Below are 23,290 nucleotides of genomic sequence, written 5' to 3'. Positions count from 1 at the left end.
CTGTCTTAAAAGAGAGAATGTGGCAAGTTGCCACATTCCAGTTAAGCAATTTCCTATAGTTGACATATTTTTTTTAAATGTGTGTTTTTTTTCAGCCATGTCCCTCCTCCCTTTCACTGCAAGAAGCAAAAAAAAAAAAAATCCCCACCACACAGAAGCCCCCCCTCTGTATTAATACTTGAAGCAAACTCCACTTCCTGAGTCTCAGACCTGGAGCAGAATGGAGAGCCTTGGCACTGGGGACTGCAGTGTGTGGGGCAAACTGGGATTTTTAAGAACTCTGGCTTTGTTAGAAATAGCATTTTCCTTCATGGGGCTGGTAGATTTGCCCTTTTTTAAGATTGCAGCCGACCTCAAAAGCAGCTCAGTTGCAGGATTTTTGGGAATCCTACCCTTACAGATTTCAGCTTTGCCAGAGGAAGGAGCAGGTGGTTGTGAGCCACGCACTGCTGGGTCTGATGCTGTTCCAGGTCGAAGCAGTGAGGCTCCCTCCAAATCCATGTTCCTCCTCCCTGGAGGAGGTGGGGCAGGATGTGCCTTGCTGAATTCCGTGGGTGGATGTGTGTCCTGAGAAACTGGGTTTTGGCAGGTGCACGTAGAAACTGAGTAACTGATTGAAGAGCATCTGCTGAGTAATCGAAAAGGAAGAGCAAGCAGGTCCTCAAGGTAGTGAGTAATGCTACAGCTTCCTATTTTTGGGTGACTGTGCTCAGTCCTCTCCCCTTTCCCTTCTCAATCAGAAGAAAGTGATTGGCAGTGGCAGTGTTTAGGGGCAAGACTGGACATGCAGGGTTTTTGCAGGCAGGCCATGGAAATGGGCACCAGGCCATGGAAATGGGCACCAGGCCATGGAAATGGGCACCAGAGCATGGAACACCCGGCTGAGGAGCGGCCTGGGCAGCCACACTGCTGGTGTGGAGCTCCCAGAGTGGCTGTGTAACCTGGCTGAGCACAGGGCTCTGATGTCAGCTCTGCTGGGGGGTCACAGGCAGCACAGACAGCACCTTCTCCAGCGTTCTGGGAAATCAGGGCATCTGGAAGTTTGGGATCATTTTAGTGTTCTTGGAATCAGATCACGTCTGGAAAGCTAAAAGTAATCTGCTGCTAATTATTTGCACGTTCAAGATTATACTGTAAACAATTTAGTTGAATTTATAAATTCCCTTTGCCAAAACACAAAAGAGAAATAAGCCTCTGAAGGAAAGATGGAGGGAGAAAGTTCTTTTGTTTAAGACATTTTGGACTCAGAAGCTGATTCTAAAGCAGGACTGGTGCTACACAGAGAATTTTGTTCACTTATCCTGGCATGGCTGAGGAGATGTAAGTTTTGGATCTGTGGAAATCCTCAGCCCAGCTGAGCTGTGGAAGGAGAGCTGATGTGCTCTATTTTAAAACAAGCCAGATATTAGGAAAGCTGTGTGTAGGCACTGACTTGGTACCTGTGGACAGGTAAGCAGCTCTCTGCAGCACTGCTGGGTCCCTTAACCATTTATAAGCCTTCCCTGTGTTTCTGGCCTTGTTGCTCTGAGCAGTGTTCTGTATCACCCCTGGCAGAAGGTGCAGTAGAGTCCCAGTGGTGTTTAGAGTCCTCCCCTGCACAGGTGTGGCATTGCATCCATGGGAATTGAGGATTTTCAGTAATGTCCAACTTATTTCTGTGCCTTTTGGAAGGATCAAGGTGAGGTTCTGTAAATGACAGAACATGAGTGATCTTTGCATAAGGGTAAGAGCTGTTTGGCTGCAGGGACGAATCTCAACTCTTATGGCCTGAATTTGTATCCAGCACTCAGAACTGTGTTACAGGCAGAGGAATGCAACACAGAATCCCTTTGTGTTCCCCTGCTCCTTAGGAGGGGAGTATTTCCATGACAGGGCAGCACACAGGCTGTTGTTACAATGGCTTTTTCTTCTCTCCCAAGCAGTGGTGTTTGTGTGGTTTCTGTCGCTGAGGCTCAGGGCAGCGAGTCCCTCCTGCCCCCAGAGCCTGCTCAGCCTCGCTCCAGCACAGAGTCGAGGAGATGCTTCAGGACAAGAGGCATGTGACTGAGGACATGTCATACAGCAGGGGGGTGAAGGAGTACTCTGAAGTGATTCCTAAAGAGCCTGCAGAGCATGAAAAGTGAATGGTGGAAAGCTGAGAACTGCAGTGAAGGCAAGCAGGTGTATAAATTGCTTTGCAGAAATGGGATAGTTTTTTAAATTGTGGAAGTGATGGCAAATGTGAGAACTTTCCTGCTCCAAAGGCCTTTTTCCAGTCCTCAGCTGGAGTGAAAAGTCAGGCTCAGACTTTTCACAAATTCTGCATAAAATATTTTTTGGACACACAAGAAAAATGCTTAAACTCTAACCCTGAACTGGCATATTTCCTTCTATTGTGCATTTAATGCAGAAGTGAAGTATTTTTAAATGCAGGTTTTTATTAGAAAAATATGTTTTGAGAACTTTAATTTGGTTCCATAGAATGCTTTGAAAATGAGAAACTTGCCTGAAACACTTTCATGGAAAAGTCTTGGTTTCAGCAAAGGGGGACAATGCACTTCTCACACAAACAAACCCAAAGAAAATCCAACCCCAGCCGCCACCTCCTGTTCTGCTCAGGCACTGAGACAAATGTGCTGTGTGAAGTTTATGTGGAATTCACAAAAGTAATGGATATTGTATCTGCCTGAAAATGCTGAGCTTGGAGTTTGTTATCTTTGTATTTGTCATCTCTTTTCAAGTGTTGATTACAATCTTTCCAGGCTGCTGTATGATGCCAAGTAGCTGTTGCAGAACTGGCTAGTTTATGGCTGCTTATCAGTCCCCTCTATATTTTTTCTCATACAATTATTACTGGGTTGGCAACTGCATTTCCCTCTACTCCCTAATTGAGCGTCACATGAAAAAATGTTCTTCTGTGGGGTGGGAATCTGGGTGCAGGTGTCTCCACTCTAAATCCTGTACTTGTGCTTAAGCAAACGATGGAACCCCCACGTGGTTGCTGTGGGCAAATGTGAACCAGTGAGAGAGAGCCCCGAAGAGATTCTGGGAAAACCAAAATGTGAGCAGTGAGCCATGGCAGCTTTCTCACGCAGTGTCTGTGAAAAGAGAAATGTGACCCCAGTCCTTGCCCAAATAGCTCCATTCTTTCTAGCAGAAAGCCAATAATTTGGAGCATTTCACAGAATAAGGTTTCTTAGCAAAGATTCCCAGGGTGCAGAGACAGAATGTCTTCAGCTCCAAGACCTGCAACCTGCTCCTACAGAGACAGCATTGTCCTGGATAAACCTCTTCCCCAAAGCCCAGACCAGCAGCAATCTGGGAAACTGTGTGTCAGGGGGAGGAGGGAAAGGTGAAACTCCTGAAGTGATCAAATAATTGGGTGAAACAAGCAGAGGATTTGGTTTTGTTGTGTTTTGTTTCCTTCTCTTGGTCTGCCAATAAGCCCGAGTGCTGCAGAGAGCAAGCTGCTGATCTGTCTCATTCCCCTGCCAGTACATGAGGGAATGGAAGAAACTGGAGGTTTGTGTGTGGATTTTACTGAGGCTGCAGAAATAGAAATGTGTAAGACCAAAGGGAGATGGCTGGGAAGGCAAGGGGAAGAGAAGTGTGCTGGGGACAGCACTGTGGGCAGTAAACTGCCCCGTTACAGGAGCCTGGTTCCTGCTCGCAGTTCCCTCAGAGTGGACGGGGAGTGGCCAGGACAGGCATGAAGGTGTTCCCTCAGACCTCCCTGCCTGGGAGAGCTGGGGGTGCTCAGCACCTTGCAGAATGAGGCTTGCAGTGAGGAAGGGGAAGTGCAGGAATATGATGGGGATCTACAACTAGTCATTCCCTTCCTGACCTTGCCGAAGGAAATGTCTGTCTTTATATTCTCTGCTCTGAACTCTCCTACTTTATTTGGCTGTAAGTTTACACATGCACGGATTGGTGGTGTCTTCATTTCCACCCCCCCACCATCAGTCAAATATACCTGAGAGTTCTCGTACAGATGTGTGAGTAGTGCAGTCATAAAAATTATGGAGGATATTCTCTCTAAAGGCACTGTAAGTTTTGAATTTTACAGAGAGATCCATGACTTGTAACACAACTTCGATCCCCAGAGAATGGCCTGGTGCTTTCCAGATCCTAAACCTGCTGGTAGTCTTTCTCCCTGTCACTGTAAAGTCCCCAGGGGATCGTGGGTAGTTGTTTTCATTATGGGAGGAGAGATACAGTGGGTTGCAGAGATACTGAATAATTATAGTTAGAGAGGCATAGAATTAGTGTTATCTTCGGGCTGCATTCACCTCTGGAGGGCTGTGTGGGCTACAGCAGGGAAATTATACAGTGCTTGTTTGCCTGCAGTGCTGGGAGAAGCCTGGCTGGTATTGGGGTGTGAGCACCCGACAGACTCGTAGCACAGGGACACTGAGTGACCAGGAACTGAGCCTTGTCCACACTCAGAGGCACAAGCACCCCAGTGTGTCAGCTCCTAACGCTGCCCAGGGCTCAGGGAGTCCAGCCTGCAGGGCTCTGCTTGGGAGCCTGCAAGAAAGAGGAAGGATCTGAGCCTGCAGTTCCCAGCTGTCAAGAACGATGTACTCAGGGCAGATCTTTGCTTGGGGCAGGGAGATGGAAGTCGTAGATTTCTTGAGGCTCTCCAGATTTCTGTCAGTGCTGTTATGATGTAGGTCAGTGTCTCAAATGATGTAGAATCCCTAGAAGGGATCTCAGGAGAACCTTTCTGATGTCTTGCCAAAGGGAGAAGCTTCCCACTAGTCCTTAAATCTGTGAGCCTGCTAAATGGCCATGCATGAATTTGATGAGGAGTGGGAAACCTCCACAGGTCTGGAGTCACCATATCCTTCAGTATAGGCTTGGTGCCAGGGGAAGTTCCTGTGCCCATGGGGAAATAGAGCTGAGCCTAATGAAGCATGGCTGAGGTGAAGAAGCTCACTGGGTGCTGGAGAGCTGTGAGATGAGAGCAGGCAGAGCTGCAGATCTGAGGTGGCAGCAGCAGGACAGCTCAGCAAGTGGCAGGTACAGTTCTGGGTCTTGCAGAGCACTCTCAGTCACTGTTGCAGTTGCATGTCCTCAGGTTGTAAAGAAAGGGGGGGGGGGGCTCTTTCATTTTCAGTGTTCAGTGGGGGTGAAATCTCTGATATTTAGCAGAGGACTGTTCCTGCAGCTGCATTAGGCTCAGATGCCTCACTAGGGTGAAATCTTTGAAGAGAATCATGTTATCAGGCACATTGAACCACTTGCTTGTGGAGTTTCATCCTCCCACTCTTAGCTGGGAAGACCTCAACTGAGTGTTTACAGCCTCAGTCACTGGCAGTGTGAAAAAGAGAGGAGGGAAGAGAAAAGGACTGGTATGTGGCCTCCAAGTGACCCAGAAATGATGCTGTCTGCATCATCTGACAAAGCAGAAATAACATACTGTAGTGTTTGGGCAGTGGCTATTGTGTCAGCCTGAGGCTTGCCTGAGAGTTCAAAGGAAAATCCATCCATCTGGTGTTCCATCTCTCTCTACCCGTCTAGCTCTCTGTGCCGGTATTTACTAATTCCTCTCAAGGCTCCCCCCCTCCAGCATACCTCGCCTGTACGCTTTTTGCTGGCCTGTGCTGGGTCCTGCTTAGCAGGGTTTGTTCAGCAGTGCATTGGGAACGATTTCGTTTTGTGCTCTGAGCAAAGCCAGGTCCCTCAGCACGGCCAGGCTCGCTGCTCCGGGCGGAACTGCGAGCGGGGCTGGCACCCAGGCTGCCCACAGCCCCTGAGCTGCCAGGGGCACTGCCAGGGGCACTGCCAGCCAGGTGCTTCCTCCCCTCCCTGTCATCCTTCTGACAGCCTCTGCCTGCCAGCAGCTCTGCTGCCCTGAGCCAGTGCTTAGAGCAGGGCACTGGAAGGGCTTTCAGGAGCTGTTTTTAGAGCTGCTCCTTCACTTTGTGCAAATTATTTTTAATCCTTCTTCCTCTTTCTTATTTTTAACACGCTGCTACCACATGGGGTCCTGTGAGTGTGTTAATGTTACTGAGGTGCTTGTGGCGTTCAGAGCAGTGGCACTGTTGTACAGCCTGTCTTGTTCCAGGGCGCTGTCCCTGTGGTGCAGCACAGCAGACACCTACGTGCCTGGTGCCTGTGATTGCACAGACCTAAGGAGCAAACACTGGCTACTGTTTTAGCACAGCCAGAACCAGAAGCCAGGCCTCACATTTTGGACAGGAGTCCTGCTCGCTGTCATGAGTCTTGCTGGATGAGTCAGCTGGGTTCCAGTAAGACAGTGTGAATTCCACAGACTGCAGGTCAGTGTCTGCCATGTAAGTGAGCCCCTTTTCTCAGGTACTACCTCAAAGAAAATGAGTCTGCTACCAGATATTTCTCTGATACCTTGGCCATGCTCACAGTTGTAACATCATCCTTTAGTAGCCTCAGTTCTGTTGTTTTTGAGGGCAAAGGCATGCGGGTGACAAACTGACCTCATTTTTTTAGGATACAAATAATTCCTTGAAATGAAATGTGTTTTGCATCTGTTCTTACTTTAGGTTATGCATTTTGCTCCTGTGCAGTCTCTGTTCTTGCCTTGGAAAGAGTTTTTTGAATTCCATGCTGACTTCAAGGCAGCCTGGAAGTTTGCAAGATTGTAAGACTCTCCAGCTGAATCCTGCATTATCTGAGTGTTCCTAATGGAAGCACGGATGGGAGGAATAGTTTTGTGTGGCTGAACAAAATGTTCTATGAAAAAGATTGGATTGGATTTCACTGCAAAATGAGCATGCCGTGTGAAAAGGGTACAGACACACTCTCTGCATTTCACCAGGCAGATTCGGGTTTAAAACAGTCAGAATCAGGCACTGGTTCAGTTCTCACTGTAGTGGAAAGGCTCTCTTGGGCTCATCTGTCCCAGACCCCCGAGGGAAGGGCTGCCCTTTCAGAGCTGGCCCCTGGGGCAGAGCAGCACTGACCCTGCACTGCTGGGCTGTGCCAGTGACTCAGGGAGGGGTTGGTTCCTCGGGGGACCTCCTGCACAAGGGCTGACTGAGCTCCCCAGATCCCAGGCTCTGCCCCAGCTCACAGCTTGCTGTATAAAACTGAAATACTTGTTCTTTCCCATCCCTGGATCAACCAGCTGCACCTTTTTTCACTTTAAACTCGATGACTTTGAGAAAGTGCCCTCAAAGTGCGCTCACATGCTCCTGCTCTGCCAATGGCTGGTGAGATCTTTATCAGTTTCTCACATGGTTGCTGAGCATGACTTCAGAGACAAATTTGGCAAGTGCAATTCTGACCTTTTTATGTTTGCTTCAGTGCTCAGGTTGCCTAAGAGGTTTTTTTTGGTCTGACTTAGGGTTTGTGTATTTAATGGCACCGGGGAAAAGAGATAAGAGTCAGCTAAAGGTGTGAAGTGAATCCACTTTCACTGGATGCCCTCGGATGACTCACTCGACTTTCCCCAGTGCCCCGTGCAGATAAACTCTGAGTTCAGAAGTTTTGTCCTCCGTTTCAGGGGGCAGAAGTGCAGAAGGTCCCTCGCTGTGTGGTGCTGGCCTGGCCAGTGCAGTGTCCTGCTGCAGCAATGCTGCAGACACTGCTCCCTGCCCTCTGGGCTGCTTCTTGGCAGGAGGTTAATAGAGCAGTTCCTTCCTGATTAATTCCTGTCTGAGGCAAGATAGATGATTTGCATTTCTCTGAGCCACATGTAAGAGCTGGGCCATACATTGATCTGATCCTTTTAAAGCCTGAGCCAGCAGCTCACAGATTGCAGGGCAGGACTGGCTTTAGGCTTGGAAGGGTGGGTGTCAGCTCATATTTCTTGCTGCCAGGCTCCCCTGTTCAGCTGGGACAGGGGCAATGGGGTCTGCTTTTGAACATGTGCTGGATTTGTTGATTAAAAAATGACACTTGTTTGGTTGAAGTATTGACAAACCCCTCTTGTAAACATTGCAAATGTTTCAAGTCAACAAGAAAAGTTGCAGGCTTCAGAGAGCAGATTACAAGTTTTGTGAAAGTGTGGAAACATGACATTTGGTTATGAAATGTATGATTGAATCAAACTTGGTCTCCAACTGTTGATATTCTGAAGAAATCTCAGTTGGCACTTTGGCATAGCAGAGTCCCTGTGCTTGTCCCCAGGTTGTAGGTTGTTTTATTTATAATCTCCATTCTGTGCCTTGGTTTTCCCTTTTTTTTTTTTTTTTTTTTTAATGGAAAAGAATTTTCTTTGCTTCATTTAGAGGGGGTATTTCAAGATATGTGGATCAAAAGCATGAGAATAAGCTAAGAAAAAGGCAAACTCTTCTAGCCTCTGCTCCTTTCTCCCTGTTTATTTGGATCAAGTGCATTGAATTCAGACTGACTGGGTTTTGACCAAGTGCAAAGACTGCAACGAGTTAATGCCTTTTAATGACTGCTGGAACAAGATGCCACTTTTCTAAACATGAATAAAACATAATCGACAAGAAGCTGGGAGAGGGTTGACCCCTAAATGCATGAGATGTAATTTCTCTGGTGAGGCACCACAACTATTAACATTGTTTGACAAATGTTAAATTAGAATGTGATTTCTGATCAGTGAACCAGAGGTCAGAAATACCTGGGCTGCAGTTTGAATACAGAATTCTTCCAGCTCACCCTTGCAGTATCTGCCTGTGATCTGGTTTCACAGATGCCGTTGCTTTCCTGTGCCGTGTCTGCAGAACTGCAGCTGAAAAACTTGCTGGGGTTTGCTCTTTGTTTGTCGTTGTCTGAAAGTCCCAACTGTTGGCTTGAGGTCATGGATACGGGCAAACTTGTGTCTCGAGAGAGCTGCTGTTTATTTTGTATAAATAAATAGAAAAGTACGAGCTTGGCAGTTTTTTCCTAAACTTCTGGGGCCTGATTCTCATCTGTGCTGTACAGGGATATTTTCAGAGCGCTGTAAGGGGATGGACATGCATCCAGGAATACCCTGCAGCATGTGGGCTTCTCAGAGCAAGTGGGATGGGGGTGTCCTGGCCATCAGACCCCAGACAGAGCAGGAGGGCTGTGCCCTGTGAACAGCACTTTGCTCCAGCTGCTCCGTGTCCGTCTCTGCTCCTGTCCTTTCCCAGCTCTGTGGCTTTGAGGCAGTTGGAGTATTGCTGCTCCTGCTGTGGGCTTTGCCATTGGTGATGAGTAGGACGTGCCATTCAGCAAGCAGGCAGTGAGTAGCTGCCATTGGCTTTATCTCTCAGTCTAGTTTGTGGCTGGAGACCTGCGTGCTGGTTGTGGCTTTGTATGTGCGTCACTGAACCCAGAATTTTTATTATATTCTCAGAAAAGGGTTTTGCAACAGCTCAGCTATTAAAGCCAAACCATGTAGTTTAGTTAAAAGTCTGGGCAGGAAATAACAGAATGAAATTCATCCTAGGGGAGAAGCGTGGTGCACGGAGGGTGGGAAGAGAATGCAAATATACTATTTATAGGACTAGGGGAAAACAAATTTGGACTTGAGGAGTAAATGCAAAGGAGTTATCCTGGGAAAAGCAGCCTTGGCCATCTAAGATCTGTGCTGTCAGACTGCTTGTCCATTCTGGAGAATGAAGGGTTTGTTACAGCCCAACAAAGAAAAGTTTCACATTGAAGCCTGTGCTGCACAGAGCCCCTTCCAGCAGTGTCTTAGGAGTTGGGGCCATGGAGGAGACTTGGGAAGTGAAAAGAACCTGTATTTTTTTAAGCACAACCCTGCCCCGCAGCCTGGGGTCTGGCCAGAGCAGCCAGGCAAGGGGGGTACAACAGGAAGCGTCAGCTCCTTTCTAGAAAAAGAGGTACTGAGAGCGAGGGAGTGGGATTTCCGAGGTCATTTCTTGCAGGCCTTTTGCTCCAAAGCCGTGTTAGGAAGCTGTGGTGAAAAGGTTCCTGTGGTGCCAGCAGGGTGGTCAGTGTGGATGAGGAGGGATGGCTGAGTTTCTAGGCCATGGCAGTGCTGCACTGCACAGCTGTCTCTCCTGGGAATGGCACTGCTGTGCCTCGCTCTGGGCATGGCACAGAGACTTGGAATCACTTCTTGATAAATCTCAAAAATCGGCACTGCTGTCAGAGTTCAGTGTATGGGCAGAGATAAACTTGTTATACCTGATAAACTGTAAGGGTTGGATGGCTCATAAAACAAACCCTCAGCTAGCTTCATAGGAAAGCACTTGAACTGTAAGAGGACAGACATTAGAATGGCCAAAGAATCCATGTTTGTTTTTTTCTTTGCATTCTTAGTCTGATCTTGTCCCAAATGGTAGAATTTGTTGACTAAGGACATGTTTTGGTTTATAAATCACGGATCAACTAACTTGCTTTAAGGCATTGTTTTGGTAGGAATGTTTTGAAGCTTAAGCCTGCCCCACGGGAACGTGTGACACAGTGAGCAATCTTTGGAGTATTTTCTTTTTGGTGAGCAAACATCAGACACAGATAATATTCCTTCTTGCTGTCTTATTCTTCTGTGTCCAAAGTGAAGAATTCTGTGCAGTGCCTTTGCCACAAGATGGTCAGGTGATAAAAGCTTTGGAATAAAACTTTAGAATAGAATAGAAGATGTACAGCAATCAGCTAGTTCAACTGCCTGAATTTTTTTCGCATAAGTTAACTGTTGTTAATGTCGATTTTTTAGTAGAAATGCCCATCAGATAACAGCCTGACAGTCTCTGGGTACTTTGGCTGTTCCTGCCTCACTGATCTTCTAGACCAAATGAAGACCAGATGTAAGAGAATTCAGTAAACATGCAGGACCAAGGGATGAGCAGGCAGACAGTCCTGCAGGTTGGACTGGTGATGTCCACAGCATCCCCAGAGAGGTTGTGTGTACACGTGCAGTGCCTTCAAATGAACGTAATGAATTGTTTCAGATGGTTTGGATCCCTTTCGTATTTTGGCGAGGCACCCAGGCTCTGCACAGCACTGCTGCTGATGGGGTTTAGAGCAGACTCTTGCAGGGATGGGCCTGCCTTGTGCTGGGATGTTGAGGAGCAGGGATGCTCGGTGTGAGGGAGATGCTCTGCGTGGATCTCCCTGCTCAGAGAAGTGTGTCACTGCCATGTCCTGAGAGAGCCCTGCTCCCCAACCACAGCCCTTAGCACAGGCACTGCCTGGGAGCTGGCAGCGTGTCTGGGAACTGAAGTGTGGGCTCTGTGTCCCCGCAGGTGAAGCTGATTGACTACATCCACAGGCAGCGGCAGTGCAAGCTCAGCGTGCCCCTGAGCGACAGGACGGCCGAGCTCAACAGCTACCCCCGCTTCCACGACTGGCTGGACATCGTCAACGTGAGGAAAGAGGTTGTGCAGGTGAGCACGGGGAAGGCAGCCCTCAGCACACAGCCTGCCTGGCCCTTCAGAACAGCCCCAGCTGCCTGCTGGGTTAAAGGTGCTCCCTGAACTTCCAGGCACGGTGGGAGTCCGTGGGTACACAGGGGGACCCGTGGTGGAAAGGGAGCTTCCTCTCTCCCAGAGCGGTGCTGAAACCCTCCCTTCCCATTGCCCTCCTCCCACACTTACTGGGCATCTCCTCAAAACAGCATTCGAAGCAGCACTCACACCTGTTGCTCAGGGTGAGGCAAAAGTCCTGCACCACCAGGGCCTCCTCTCCTGCCCCCTGGGTCTGAGAACAACTGCACCCCTTAATCACTTACTACCTTTTAGATAGTAACAGTGCACTACCACACTGTGTTCTGTGTCCAGCATTAGCCAAGAAAGAACCAGCAGTTACAATTCCACACACAGAGCTCAGTCCACTCACAGCTGAACAAGGCAGAAAAGGTTTTTCCATTCTTCTCCTTGTTTTTGCCTCTGTAGGCCAGGTCACAGTGTTCTCACTCAGCTTCCTTTGATCCTTAAACAACCAAAAATTTTGTTTGACTTCAGCAGGAATCAGCCCAAGTGAAAAATTCCACAAATTTCCTTGGAAGTTATTCCAGCTTGGTCCTGATGTAACAAAGGGGTCTCTGGTGAAACAGGATGAGTTCAGGACCCAGTAGTTGTTCCTTTTAATTCCCTGCTGTTCATTTTTGAATGCGATGCTGGTATTGCCTTCCAGCCCAGCGAGGTTTTGGGTGGCGGGGCTGAAGGTGCAGCAGTGACAGTGAGAGGATAAAAGCAGCCTGTTGCCGTGGCCAAACTGCCAGGCTCCCAGCTAGTGTTGTTTCTAAGGTTACTGGAACTGCCTGAGCCTAAAAGAATGTCTTTGTAGCTCTTTTATAAATCCTTTGTGGTGCCTGCAGAACTGGGGGCAGGGAAGAGGTGAAGAGAAGGGGGGAGGGAGGTGGACAGTTCAAATCTGCCACATCCTGCTAATTCAGGGAGCAGAGAGGGTTGAGACTGCCCTTCCGTGTGTGTGGTCACTCAGAGGGGCGAACAGATCCAGGTTTGGTCTAAGGCAGGAAGAATTTCCCAACTTTTATTATTTTGATTCGTGCTCTCTTGCTGCCCCCTCCCAGGCAGTGCCCAGTGTAGTGAACTCTGCCTTTTGTTCTCTGGGACAGAATTACAAGAGGTGTTCAAAGCATTGAAATTCTTCTGGGATTCCAAATATATGGTTATTTTTTAAGAGTTCTGCATCCATTTCAAGCAGCTGCAAACAGCTTCTGTAGCATCTGTATTAGCTGGACAGGAGAACTGCAGTACCCCATGGGTCATTAAAATAATGCCTGAGTAGCCGTGCTGGAACAGGCTGAGCTGGGAGAAGTGGAAATAGCTGGGCTAATAAACTGAGTGCTCTGTTCTTGTAGGGCTTTTTTTTGGTCCTGTTACTGCACTGCCCAGAAAATAGCAATGCAGCACTGCTGGTGTTTGACACTGAGATCAGCACAGTGCATGAGCTGTCCGGGATGAGTTTCCTTTCAGAAATGTCACAGGTGGCAGGGGATCATTCCTGCTGTTGCTTAGATTTCACAGAGCATGTTGAACTGCATTTCAGCTGAAAGCTTTCAAAATGGAAATCACTGACAGCAGGAGCTTTAATAGATTAGTTATTACATACTCTGGAATGGTTTCCTGCTTTGTGCACAGCCTGTGACAGGACTGGGGGGAGAGGTGGTGGGGTAGACGTTACAGAGGTGGCCGAGCAGCTCACACAGTGAAAATGGAGCCCCTCGAGTCTCTGCCTGTTCTGTGTGCAGGGAACACTGGGAACAGCTTCCCAGCTTAAGATACTCTCAGCTCACTGGGAAATGGAAATAGCCATACTGGGTTTCTTTCTTAAGGCTTCCAAAAAGTGCTCCAGAGGGAAGGAAAACCCCACAAGTGTTGTCATAGTGTATTTATGTAGGCACACAGCCCTGTCTTCTTGGATCTTTTAGGTTCTGCAGCTTGTTGGAGGAGTTGCCAAGTATCTGTAGAGTCTCAGAATAGCTGCACCAGAGGCTGCCCTGAGAGCTGAACAGAACAGCAGGTGCAGCACAGGAGGAGGTGCAGGTGGAGGGCTCTCCAGGCCCCCTGTTTGTCAGGGACAGATCAGGAGAAAGTCCTGAGTTCATGGGTTTTTTGCCTTTTTAAAGGGTTCCGATTCCCTTTGCATTTCTGGTGTTGCTGGGAGGAGTATTTTGAAGATTGTGCTAATCTGTGACATAACACCTTTGAAAAGCAGCCTAATTGCAAGAGTTCTTTGGCTCAGCAGTGAGAGAAACAATGCTCTGTTTCTCTCTCTCCCCTCCCCTCCGCTTGCCCCCCCCAGTCCTCTCCCAAATAAAGCTGCCATGCAGGGAAGCACAGAAGCTCCCAGGCCCTCCTGTCAGAAATAGAGCCCCAGCTCCAATTTAGAATATCTGCTGACTCCTGCACTCCAGAGTGAGGACTATTTTTGCTCGGTGACTTGCTCTAGACATCGTGAAGCTCGAGCGCTCGAAAGCTCTGGCAGTTACAATTGCTGTCGTGCTGTTGGGCTCCTTTATTTCTTTGAAAACCTATATTTAAAGCAAGAATAATGACTGCTTGTAAAATCCTTTAGTTCTGGAAGAGATTACAGCAGTAACAATGCACTGTTTATGGCGCTGGGCAACAGCTAAGGCTGCGGTGAGCATGGACAGCAGCGAGCCGGTCACGCTGCGCGCCGTCAGAGGGCTGGGCTGCGCCCACCTGGCCGGCCTGCAGGTAGGTGGGGAACACCAGCCTGGAATCTGGGATCCTGTTTGCTCTCTGGGCACACAGCTCTGAGGGGTAAGGAAGCTGTGAACCTCCTCCCCAACCTGCGCTATTTCTGTTGCTTTGTTATTGTTCCTCTAATCGGTTGCCAGACAGATTTTTATCATAGAAAATGGTGGCTGGTGTGGAGCAGGCTCTGCTTCGGAGCGGGGCTGATACTGTGCTCTAACCTGCTTTTTAGGGATTTTTTTTTTAGGAAGTGCTGGAGTCCTTGTTTTTGGCTAGGAGTTGTAGAGATTGATCAGCACTGTTTGTGTGTGGTTTAATACTGAATATGGTTAAATATGGTGGATTGAAACCAGGCAAGGAGGTACTTAAACTGAGACCTAGAAAAGACAGGACAAGGAACCTTACAGACAGAAGGTATGTTTACACTATTTAGTGGTCTCAGGGGGATGAAAGGTGCTCTGAAAATGGTCCTACAAAAATACAGTGATCTGGATTGTCCTGTTCCCCTTGGGAGCTGGAGTCGGGAATTGAAGGGCGAGCAGGAGGGAAGGAGATGAGAACAGAGCACTGTCCCCACTCTTAAGCTGATGGAAGAAGTTTCTTGCAGAGCTATTTACTGGGTTCTGGGCTTGGGATATGTCTATCAAAAGAGGAGATTAAAAAAATCTCTGTTGGCTTATTTTCTTCAGCACAGAAGGCAATCCTCTCTGCCTTTACATTGTGCTTCCCAGAAACGTAACTGTTGTATTTGTTCCCACATGTAACTTGTCACTGCTTTAAAAAGTAACTTAAGAACAGAGTCATCTCCTTATCATCTTCTGAAGCATGTCTGGACCGGCTGCACTGGCTGTGGAGCAGGGGTGGGTGTCAGTCAAGTCTGGCAGGCTGTTTTTAGAGTGGGTGACTGTCACGCATGGGGAGGGCACATCCTGACCAGGAACTGCCGTCCAGCACAGGGGACTGTGGGAGCAGATACAGCAGTGCTGTGCCTGGTTTCTGCCTGTTCCATTTGGGGAATGGATTTGTGTAGATACTCTCCTGTGGTACCTTCTGCCTGCCTGGGAGGCCCATCTCGTTCCTCATTCAGCATTTATGCCAAAGTCCTGCTTGTCAGTGCAGAGCTGAGCGAGGCAGGGGCAGTGCTGGGCACATGGGGGAACAGAGCAGGAAGGGCTCATGCCTTGGGCAGGAATTGTCTGCCAAGAGTCTCCTGCTGCCCCGGGGAAAATCTGTCGAGGATGAGCCACTGGCCAAGGGTTGGTGCTGCAAGCCCGTGGCAGAGGGTGCTGTCTGTGTGGAGTGTGGTCCAGCTTGAAGCACGTCAGTTGTCGGAGCGGTGCTGAGGGGTTTTGGTGTGTGCATCCTTGCTTTGGATGGGGATAGAAGAGGCAGATCTGCCTAAGCCTATCAGGTTTCCACAGCTGTATCCTCCCATCTCTTTCTGTCAGCATATCTGCATGAACAGGCCATGAGGACTATGGCTCTGCCGGGGATTCCCATGGGTCTGGCAGCAGGAGCTCTGACTGCACCACCAGATAGCGGAGATCCTGGATGTGCTAATAGTGTATATGCAGATTAACTCTGTCCTGCAGGCTTCCTTGAGCTAAAACTCCATCACTGTGTTCCAGCTGAAGGTCCCTCCCCAGTGTAAACAGCTCGTGGAAAATATCCTCTCCCACTGTAAGGGTTCCCTTCCCCTGCCAGGGGGTGCAGGTGCCCCTGGCAACCTTGTTCAGTGTGAATCATTCATGGCCTGAGGTCAGCCCGAGGGGTCTGACTGCTACCTCTGCCTTCTACAGAAAGTAGTGACAGCAGCAGTCCTGTCCCAGAGAGCCAGGGGAGGGGAATGCTCCAAGCCTGGCAGCTCCTCTCAGCTGCCTGCTGTGAGGGGAACCAGGGAGGAGGGTGATGTCAGGTGAAAGCGTAGCCTGGTTATGCTCACAGCTTAATGTAGGCTGGAAATTTCATATGAGAGGCTTTCCAGAATGACCATAAAATCTCCAGGAATTTAATAATGCAACAATTTTTCAGTACCTTCTTCTCCAGGCACCAGAAAACCAGAGCAAAATAACAACTAGCAGGCACAAGATGTTCTTAAGAGCATCTTTACATGCTTTGCTCAGAGCTATCAGTGGGAATTTAAGCACCTTATGTAATGGGCTTTCTCTTCCAGCATCTGCTGCTTCACAGGAGGGTGACTGGAGAGGGAATGTATTGATTTAAGAGGAGGCATTTGGGGCCTTGACAACTGTCCAGCTTTACAGGAAGAGCTGTGGCTACTGGGTCGAGGAGCAGGTCAGGCTGATTTTGCAGAGGGCCTGCAGCAGCATTAGCTCCATAGGCTTATCTGCAGGGTGGAATCTTTACCAAAAATAACCCCTCCACTGTGTTAGATACCAGCATTTTTGCCATGTTTCAGGGATTTAAGTTGGACACCAGACAAGATTAAAGACTTGTGTGAACTCTTCACCCAGACTAATTGAGACTAACCCTTGGATGGCCCCTTGGGTGCAGTGGGACTCACTTCACTCTCTTCAAACGTGTCCCCTGAAGTGCAGTCTGTGTCTGAGAAGTGGGAGGGCTGTATAGGAAAGTCCTTTTACCTCTTGTAGAGAGGAGTGATTTCCTGGTTTGGGCTTTTTAGCATCACTTCTGCTGAGCAGAAGCCTTACCATGGTTAGGCTTTAGATTTCCTGAGGTGCTGAAGATTGAAAGCAGGTTCTGTCTTCTCCTGCTTTCTCTCCTAATTGAATCTGACCTTATTATTAGAATAGTGTCTGAATACTTTGCAGCTTCCTCTGTCAAGGCAGGTGTGCTCAAGGAGGTGGTGTTGAGCTTGGCCCTAATGCAAGCCTTTAATCTGCATTTTTTAAAGCTTTATTTTTTTAGAAGCTTCGGCACCCACTGAAGAAGCAGGTAAAGAGAGGTCAGATGGACCCACATTTCTCACCCTCGGTGCTGAAGGGTGGGGGTAACCCCTGTGCAAGGACCCAGAACTGCACTGAGGGGTTGGAGCCCACCACACTCCCCTCTAAAGTGGCCCCTGTGAGGGCCCTTCCCAGGGGCCACTCTCCCCCAGCACAACAGCTGAGCCAGGGCAGCAGCAGAACCTGTTCCCAGAGCCCCCTGAACTAGTGACCTTCCTCACTGTCACACTGGCTGGGGGCTAGCACAGAGCTAAAGCATAGCAGGCCAATCTTACAGGGATCAGGTTGGCCAGTTTTATATTAAGCCACCACATATGTGCAGCACATGAGTGGCTGTTTAAAGAAAGCCTCTTACTTCCCTCCCTCCCCCTCGTTGAAGGCTTATTTCTTTTGTCGCGTGTCATGGGGGCTGGCAGCAGGTTCACAAAGTCTGAGCTCTCCCAGCTCAAGGTCACTGGGATTGTTTAAATATAATCTCCTTTTCTGTACTTTATACTTTCCTACAACTTGCTATGCTGTCTTTATAAAATTAAACTATTGAGCAAATGAGCAGACTGGAGTTTGCAGGTGGGCCCAGGTCCCTCTGCCAGGGTCTGTGTGCTGGGAGTGCAGAGCTGGGCAGGCTTTGCTGCTCAGTTGGACCATCCCAGGCCACACACCGAGCTGCAGAGCACAGTCAGTCAGCTCAGGGCTGATGGAGCCCTCCTCAGAGACTGTGTCCTGAAATGCATGGGACACAGGGAAAATTCCCTGACACTCTGAAGAGCTCAGTAGTTTTGTGTCTTTTAAAAATTGTTTTCAAGTGCAACGAGGAAGGCTTGAATCCTTGATGCAGCTTGAGGGCTGGTTCCTGGCACAGAAGAGGCACTGGAGAAACCTGATCCCCAGTGGTGCTGCCCCAGTGCCACCCCAGCTGGCCCTGCATTCCAGCTGCCACTGGCAGTGCCTGAGGGAACTGTTGGTCTCTCCACTGTACCCACTGACTCGCTAACAGCTCTGATAAATTACTGGTTACACGTGTGGCAGGAGGGTTTGGGAGGTGAGGGGATCCTGGGTAACAGCAGTGGGGAGCTCCTGCCGGGATCTGGGATGAGGCTGCTGCCAAGAACGAGGGCTGTCTTAGGGGGTGTTCTTAGTGGGGAGTGGTGGGGGTGAGGAAATGTTTCAAGATAATTCAAAACTTAACATCACTGTAATCCCACTTGCACCAAGACTGTGACAGTGGAAATCATTTGGGAATAGGCTTTTTGGGGGCAGTCTTACTCCTGCCTCGTGATGGTGCAGGTGTGCAGAAAAATGAGTAATAATACCCAGCATCAGCTGGAATGTCTGTGCTTTTGTTATTCTGCAAAGATTAATTATGGAAAAAAATCGATCCAAATGTCATTGAACTCTGGCTCTACTCTGGCCCTGCTTTGTGCTTACTGCTCATTTAAATTCCTGGGCTCTCCTTGAGTCAGCTGTGTTTTGTGTTTCATCCGGCCCAGGCCATGTGACAGAAGATGCAGGATGTGTTTCTTAAGACTTCTGCCCTTTTTTAATTTACTCTTTCTCTTTGCTCCGTGTCACAGTTACTAAAAATGGAAACTCTGTGATTACTCTCTGTGTTACCACCTACAAAGCTCCAAAGGTTGGGGCTGTTCAGCACTGTCACTGCTGAAAGTCCTGTGTCAGCTCAAAAGCACAAGTCTGGGTTAAGAAAGATGCAGTTGTTAAAGGACATTCAGCACAGTCACATTTGCTTTGGAGGCTGAAGGGAGGTTGAAGGACTAGAGGATTTCAGGCATTGCATTTCTCCAGGCAGTGAGACACAGTTTTGAGTTTCCCCTTCAAATAAAAGTTCAAACCCTTTAGCTTGAGTCCAGGAGCTGAAGCTTTAGGAAAGAGGCCAAATATTGTGAAATTTGTGATCTCATTGTGAGAGTAGGCAACAGGGAGGTTTGTTTAGGCAGAACTTTCAGGGAAATTCCTGGGTATCTGGGCTAAATATCCTGGTTTTGTTTATTAACCACAATTGCTGCAGGCTTACACTGGAAACATTTGAATGGGGGAAGAGAGAGACACAGCTCAGTTCTGTGTCAGGAAATACCAGATCGTTTTGTGCTTTCCAGGCTCTTGTATCTTTTGTGTCTGCCTGGTCTGAACCTTATCACTGTGGGGGTTTGGTGTATTGAGACGTAGTAGGAGTTGTGCTCAGATATCTCTCCAGGCAGGATACGGGTAAGGCTGGTTCTCTGATGAAGGAAAAATGCAGGAGGAGGAGGAGGAGGAGGTTGCTATCTCTGTCAAAACATTTCTTTTGTGTTCAAGAAAAGAAGTAATTTCCCTCACTGTTTCTGCTTTTCACTTCACTACAGAAAAGCCAAACATCTTTATCTGACATTTTTTCAGGTTTTAGGCCTGTTTTGTTTCTGCTGCTATTTTTAAGGAAAAAGTAGTTTCATTGGTAGCTTTGCAAAAGTACTGAGTGAAAGCTTTCCAGTAGGGGAGAAGAATATTCCAGTCACCTCTAATCCTGACTGAAACAGCAGAGAATGCCCAGTGCCAGTGCTGCAGAGCACACTCTCATGGGGCAGGGCGAGGGAGCAGCTCTTGGGCACTGCTGGGTCTGTTCAGAGAGGGGACTACCAAAATGAGCAAATGGTGAGTCAGACCAGGCAGTGAGACAGGGCTATTCAAAGTACACCAGAACAACAGGTGACAGTCCTCTTTAGACACAGTGAAAATGGTCTCACCTTGTTTTCTGCAGAGGATACCAGAGGAGCTGACCTTGGATGCCTTACTAGAAATGAATGAGTCAAAGGTGAAGGAAACAATGAAGAGATGTGGTGCCAGAGATGAGGAGTGCTCCAGGCTCAACGGGGCACTCAGCTGCCTACGCAAGGTGACAGAATCAGGTACAGACTGTCTTGTTCTCACATGGAATTGGGGTCTTGGCACCCCAGCCCCATCCTGCTTCCTTGCATGTGGGAATCTGCAAACCCTCCAGACACGGTACACCCTCTGTGATGTATTCTGTAACCACTGTCAGTTTGTGGCTCTTGCATGTCCATGAAGGGGCACTGATCGAGCACAGCTAGAGACATGGGCTGGATTTGGCTTTGACATAAAGTCATATAAAGAAATGGAACTAAATGTATGAGGAAATGTCCTCTCCTACTCAATATATCCTTTTTCCCTCTCCGTTCAGAGTTGTGTCTAATGCTGCAGTTCATTCTCCATCAGTCAATACACATCCTTGGCCTAACAAATACAACCAGATTCCTTGTAGCTGATCCCCTCCCCACATATTGCCAGCTCAGAGAGAAACTCTGTCACCTTCCCCAGGCACTTCCAAAGGCACTGTAAAATCTGTTTGTACAAGAGCCTCTCCCAGCAGACTGGTACTAACATGCATTACATCTTTCTTTGTAGCAATTATCAATCTGTCACTGAAAGGTGATGTTTCCTGCTGGTATTATGACAGTTCATCCATTTGCAAGTCATAAAGATTAGTCAATGGAAAAGCCAGCAAACAGCTCAGTTTCGTATTTCCTTTTTTCTAATCTTTCTTGTCCCGGGCTGTCAGATATTTCCCATCCACAGTGTCAAACCAGCCATTGCTCAGAAGTGATGGCATTCACTTAGAAAGAAAGGGCACTTTTAAAAATGCATGTACATGTCTGTCAAAAGCTAAAATCAGGCCCTGTGCTGAGATTCACCAGGTGGGGCCCTGCTGAGGCCCATGGGATCTTCTGCATCCCCTGCACGGGGCACCTTAGAGCCAGGGCAGCAGGTGTGGAGGTGCTTCCCCAGTCACTGCCCCTCTCTCTGCACAGGGGAGCTGAAGGACGACGTGCTGGTGAACCTGCCCGAGGCGCGCCGGGACAGCAGCTCCTCCCAGCCGGACCCACTGCCCATGCCCAGGGCCTGCACCCAGCCCCGCTCCGTGTCCGTGTCCACAGCCCCTCCCTCAGAGCCCCCGGCGAGCCACGGACCCTCCGTGTACGCAGAAAACCTCCTGGAGCCCTTGGTGCTGGCCAGCCAGGGGGGGAGGCTGACACCCAGGACTCACAGCATCACCATCACCCCCCCGGCCACGCCACAGGCCAGGCGGAGGCACAAGCTGAAGCCACCACGGACTCCTCCCCCCCCCTGCAGGAAGGTGTTCCAGCTGCTGCCCAACTTCCCAACCCTCACGAGGAGCAAGTCCCACGAATCACAGCTGGGAAACAGGATAGATGAAGTTCCTCCAATAAAGTAAGTTCTTTCCCAGACTGGAGCAGGAGCTCTCCCCAGCAAAGACTACCACACGTAGGCAGGAAAGTACTGGCACTGCAGCAGCTTCAGGAGCCTGTGCAAAACCAGAGGTGTTTGAAAACGCTGCAGGCAGCAGTTCCTGTTCTAGCACAGTGTGAATCCCGTCACAGGAATCTGGTGGCTAAAAAAAGATCTCTTTTTCTTTCTAGGTTCGGTAAGAGACTCTTACGGGGGTGTCTGCAGTGCCTTGCTGAGAGAGAAGAACCTGTGCTTGTCAGCTCCCTGTTGGTCATCCCTGTGCAGCCTCTGGAGGTCTCCACAGGCCCTCCTATCCCAGAGCTTCTGTTAACTGAGCAGGAGCTTGGCCTGCTGCAGAACTGCAGGGGATTTACTTGTTTGTACCTGGTACTTCTTCAGATGACAAATGACAACAGCAAGGAAAAGGAATAGTGATGTTTCAAGGGTTAAAGTGAGGGGTTTGGGTGTAAGTGCTTGTCTGCCCCTCAGACAGCTGGTGCTGATGCCTTTTGGTACCAGAAATGTCATATCTAACCATGTTGTGTTTTTGGATATTCACTGCCCAGTGTTTCTGCAATGAAATTAGACAGTTATGTGCAGCCTTCTGAGAAAGCTTCAGCAAGTGCTGGAATGTGGAATGTTCCCCTGGTGCTGAGGAGTCTGTTCACATGGTTACTGTCTGAGGAGCAGGGCTGTGTTTTTATCCAGTGCCATTGGAGTTCCAGCTACCCTGAGGTGTGTGTGTCCCAGACACAACCTGTAACCTTGGAACCCAATGGAGAGAGACTGGAGCAGCTTGGGAAGGGTGCAAAAGCATCAAAGCATTAAAAAAAAGTATAAAAGTCCAAATAAGGACGTTATAGCACGGCACATATATCCAATGCCCCTTAAAGCAAAAATCCTGGGAATTACTTTCAGAAATAGAAGGAAGATTATAAAATGAAAATGCCAGCAGGAATCTGAGCAATTCCCTGTGGAGAGTGAGATAATTTGTGCAATGAATGAAAAAAGCATTAGAATAAATTCAGACAGAAATGAAAGATTTTGGTGCTTCTCTGCATACAGTCACATTGGCTGGGTTAAAATCTCTGCTGTGGGCTCTGCTGAGTGCCAGTCAGTCCCAAACTGGTGTGTATTCATTAGAACTCTTCAGTAAGGATTTATCCATCTCACCCCATGTTAACAGCCATCTTAACTGTTGTGTTGTGATCCATTTGGATGGCCACACTAGAGCTGCAATATTCCCTGCAAAAGCAGCCAGCCACTGCAGCCTAAGAGGCTGAGGACCACAGACACCTTTAAAAATTCACTGGACTAATGATAAAAAAGAATCTGGTGCCATCTAGGGTCAAGTGAGAGACTGGCTCTGTGTAAGCACCAACAGCCCTGGCTATGCTGACACTTGCAGATTTGAGTTTAGTCCAGATTTGGAATATTTATATATTTATATAGATTTATTTCAGCCACAATCTGAGTATTGGAGAGTTTTCAGAAAGTTATGTGCTCTAACCACTGGAGAGCTCACATACACATTTTTGACCTTCTGGGTCATGCTGGCCCTGTCTAGAAAACTGAGACAATTTTCAGTGAAAAAGAAGGTTCTGAAATCTACTGACACTGCAGGAAAACTGGCTGATGGTATTTGTGGTAAACCAATTGGAAGTAAACCAGTTAGGAATAAAGTCTGACTTTCCACTCGAAGAATGGCTTAGACCTGATCAGATGGACTTGTGTCATCCCTAAGTGTAAAATATCAGGATTTATCAAATCACATGGACACAAATGCAAGTGTAGCAGCTCTGCAGCAAAGTCTGAGCTGTGGTGCTGACACCTCTGGGCCGGTGGGGCTGACCTGTGGCAGTGACCATGTGGTTTCTGTCCACAGTGGTGAGCAGGTGTGAGCAGTGCTCCCCTAAACCTTGCTTTTGTTGTCCACCAGAGCTCTCCCAGGGATCCCCTCAGACGGTACGAAGAGACTTTGGCCTGGCGGTGACACACAGGTGAGCAGCACAGGGACACACTCTGAGCTGGGTTCTGATCTGCACCACACCCCACCTG

At 48.5% G+C, this 23,290-nt stretch overlaps 1 protein-coding gene across 2 annotated transcripts in view; it reads left to right on the top strand.

The window, feature by feature from the left end:
* KSR1 (kinase suppressor of ras 1) overlaps positions 1–23,290 on the top strand; it is a 48,289-nt gene that overhangs the window by 14,836 nt on the left and 10,163 nt on the right. For both annotated transcript variants that reach the window (XM_027883856.1, XM_027883857.1), the window contains exons 2-6: positions 11,109–11,249; positions 19,725–19,874; positions 20,793–21,214; positions 21,424–21,428; positions 23,172–23,232. In XM_027883856.1, coding sequence (XP_027739657.1) covers positions 11,109–11,249; positions 19,725–19,874; positions 20,793–21,214; positions 21,424–21,428; positions 23,172–23,232 — 779 coding nt within the window. The remainder of the gene's footprint in view (positions 1–11,108; positions 11,250–19,724; positions 19,875–20,792; positions 21,215–21,423; positions 21,429–23,171; positions 23,233–23,290) is intronic.

Source organism: Empidonax traillii, unplaced genomic scaffold, assembly GCF_003031625.1.
Source record: "Empidonax traillii isolate 1590-97213 ecotype Southwest subspecies unplaced genomic scaffold, ASM303162v1 scaffold135:size1941959, whole genome shotgun sequence".
Classification (NCBI taxonomy): domain Eukaryota; kingdom Metazoa; phylum Chordata; class Aves; order Passeriformes; family Tyrannidae; genus Empidonax; species Empidonax traillii.
This window is presented reverse-complemented; position numbering and strand designations above follow the sequence as displayed.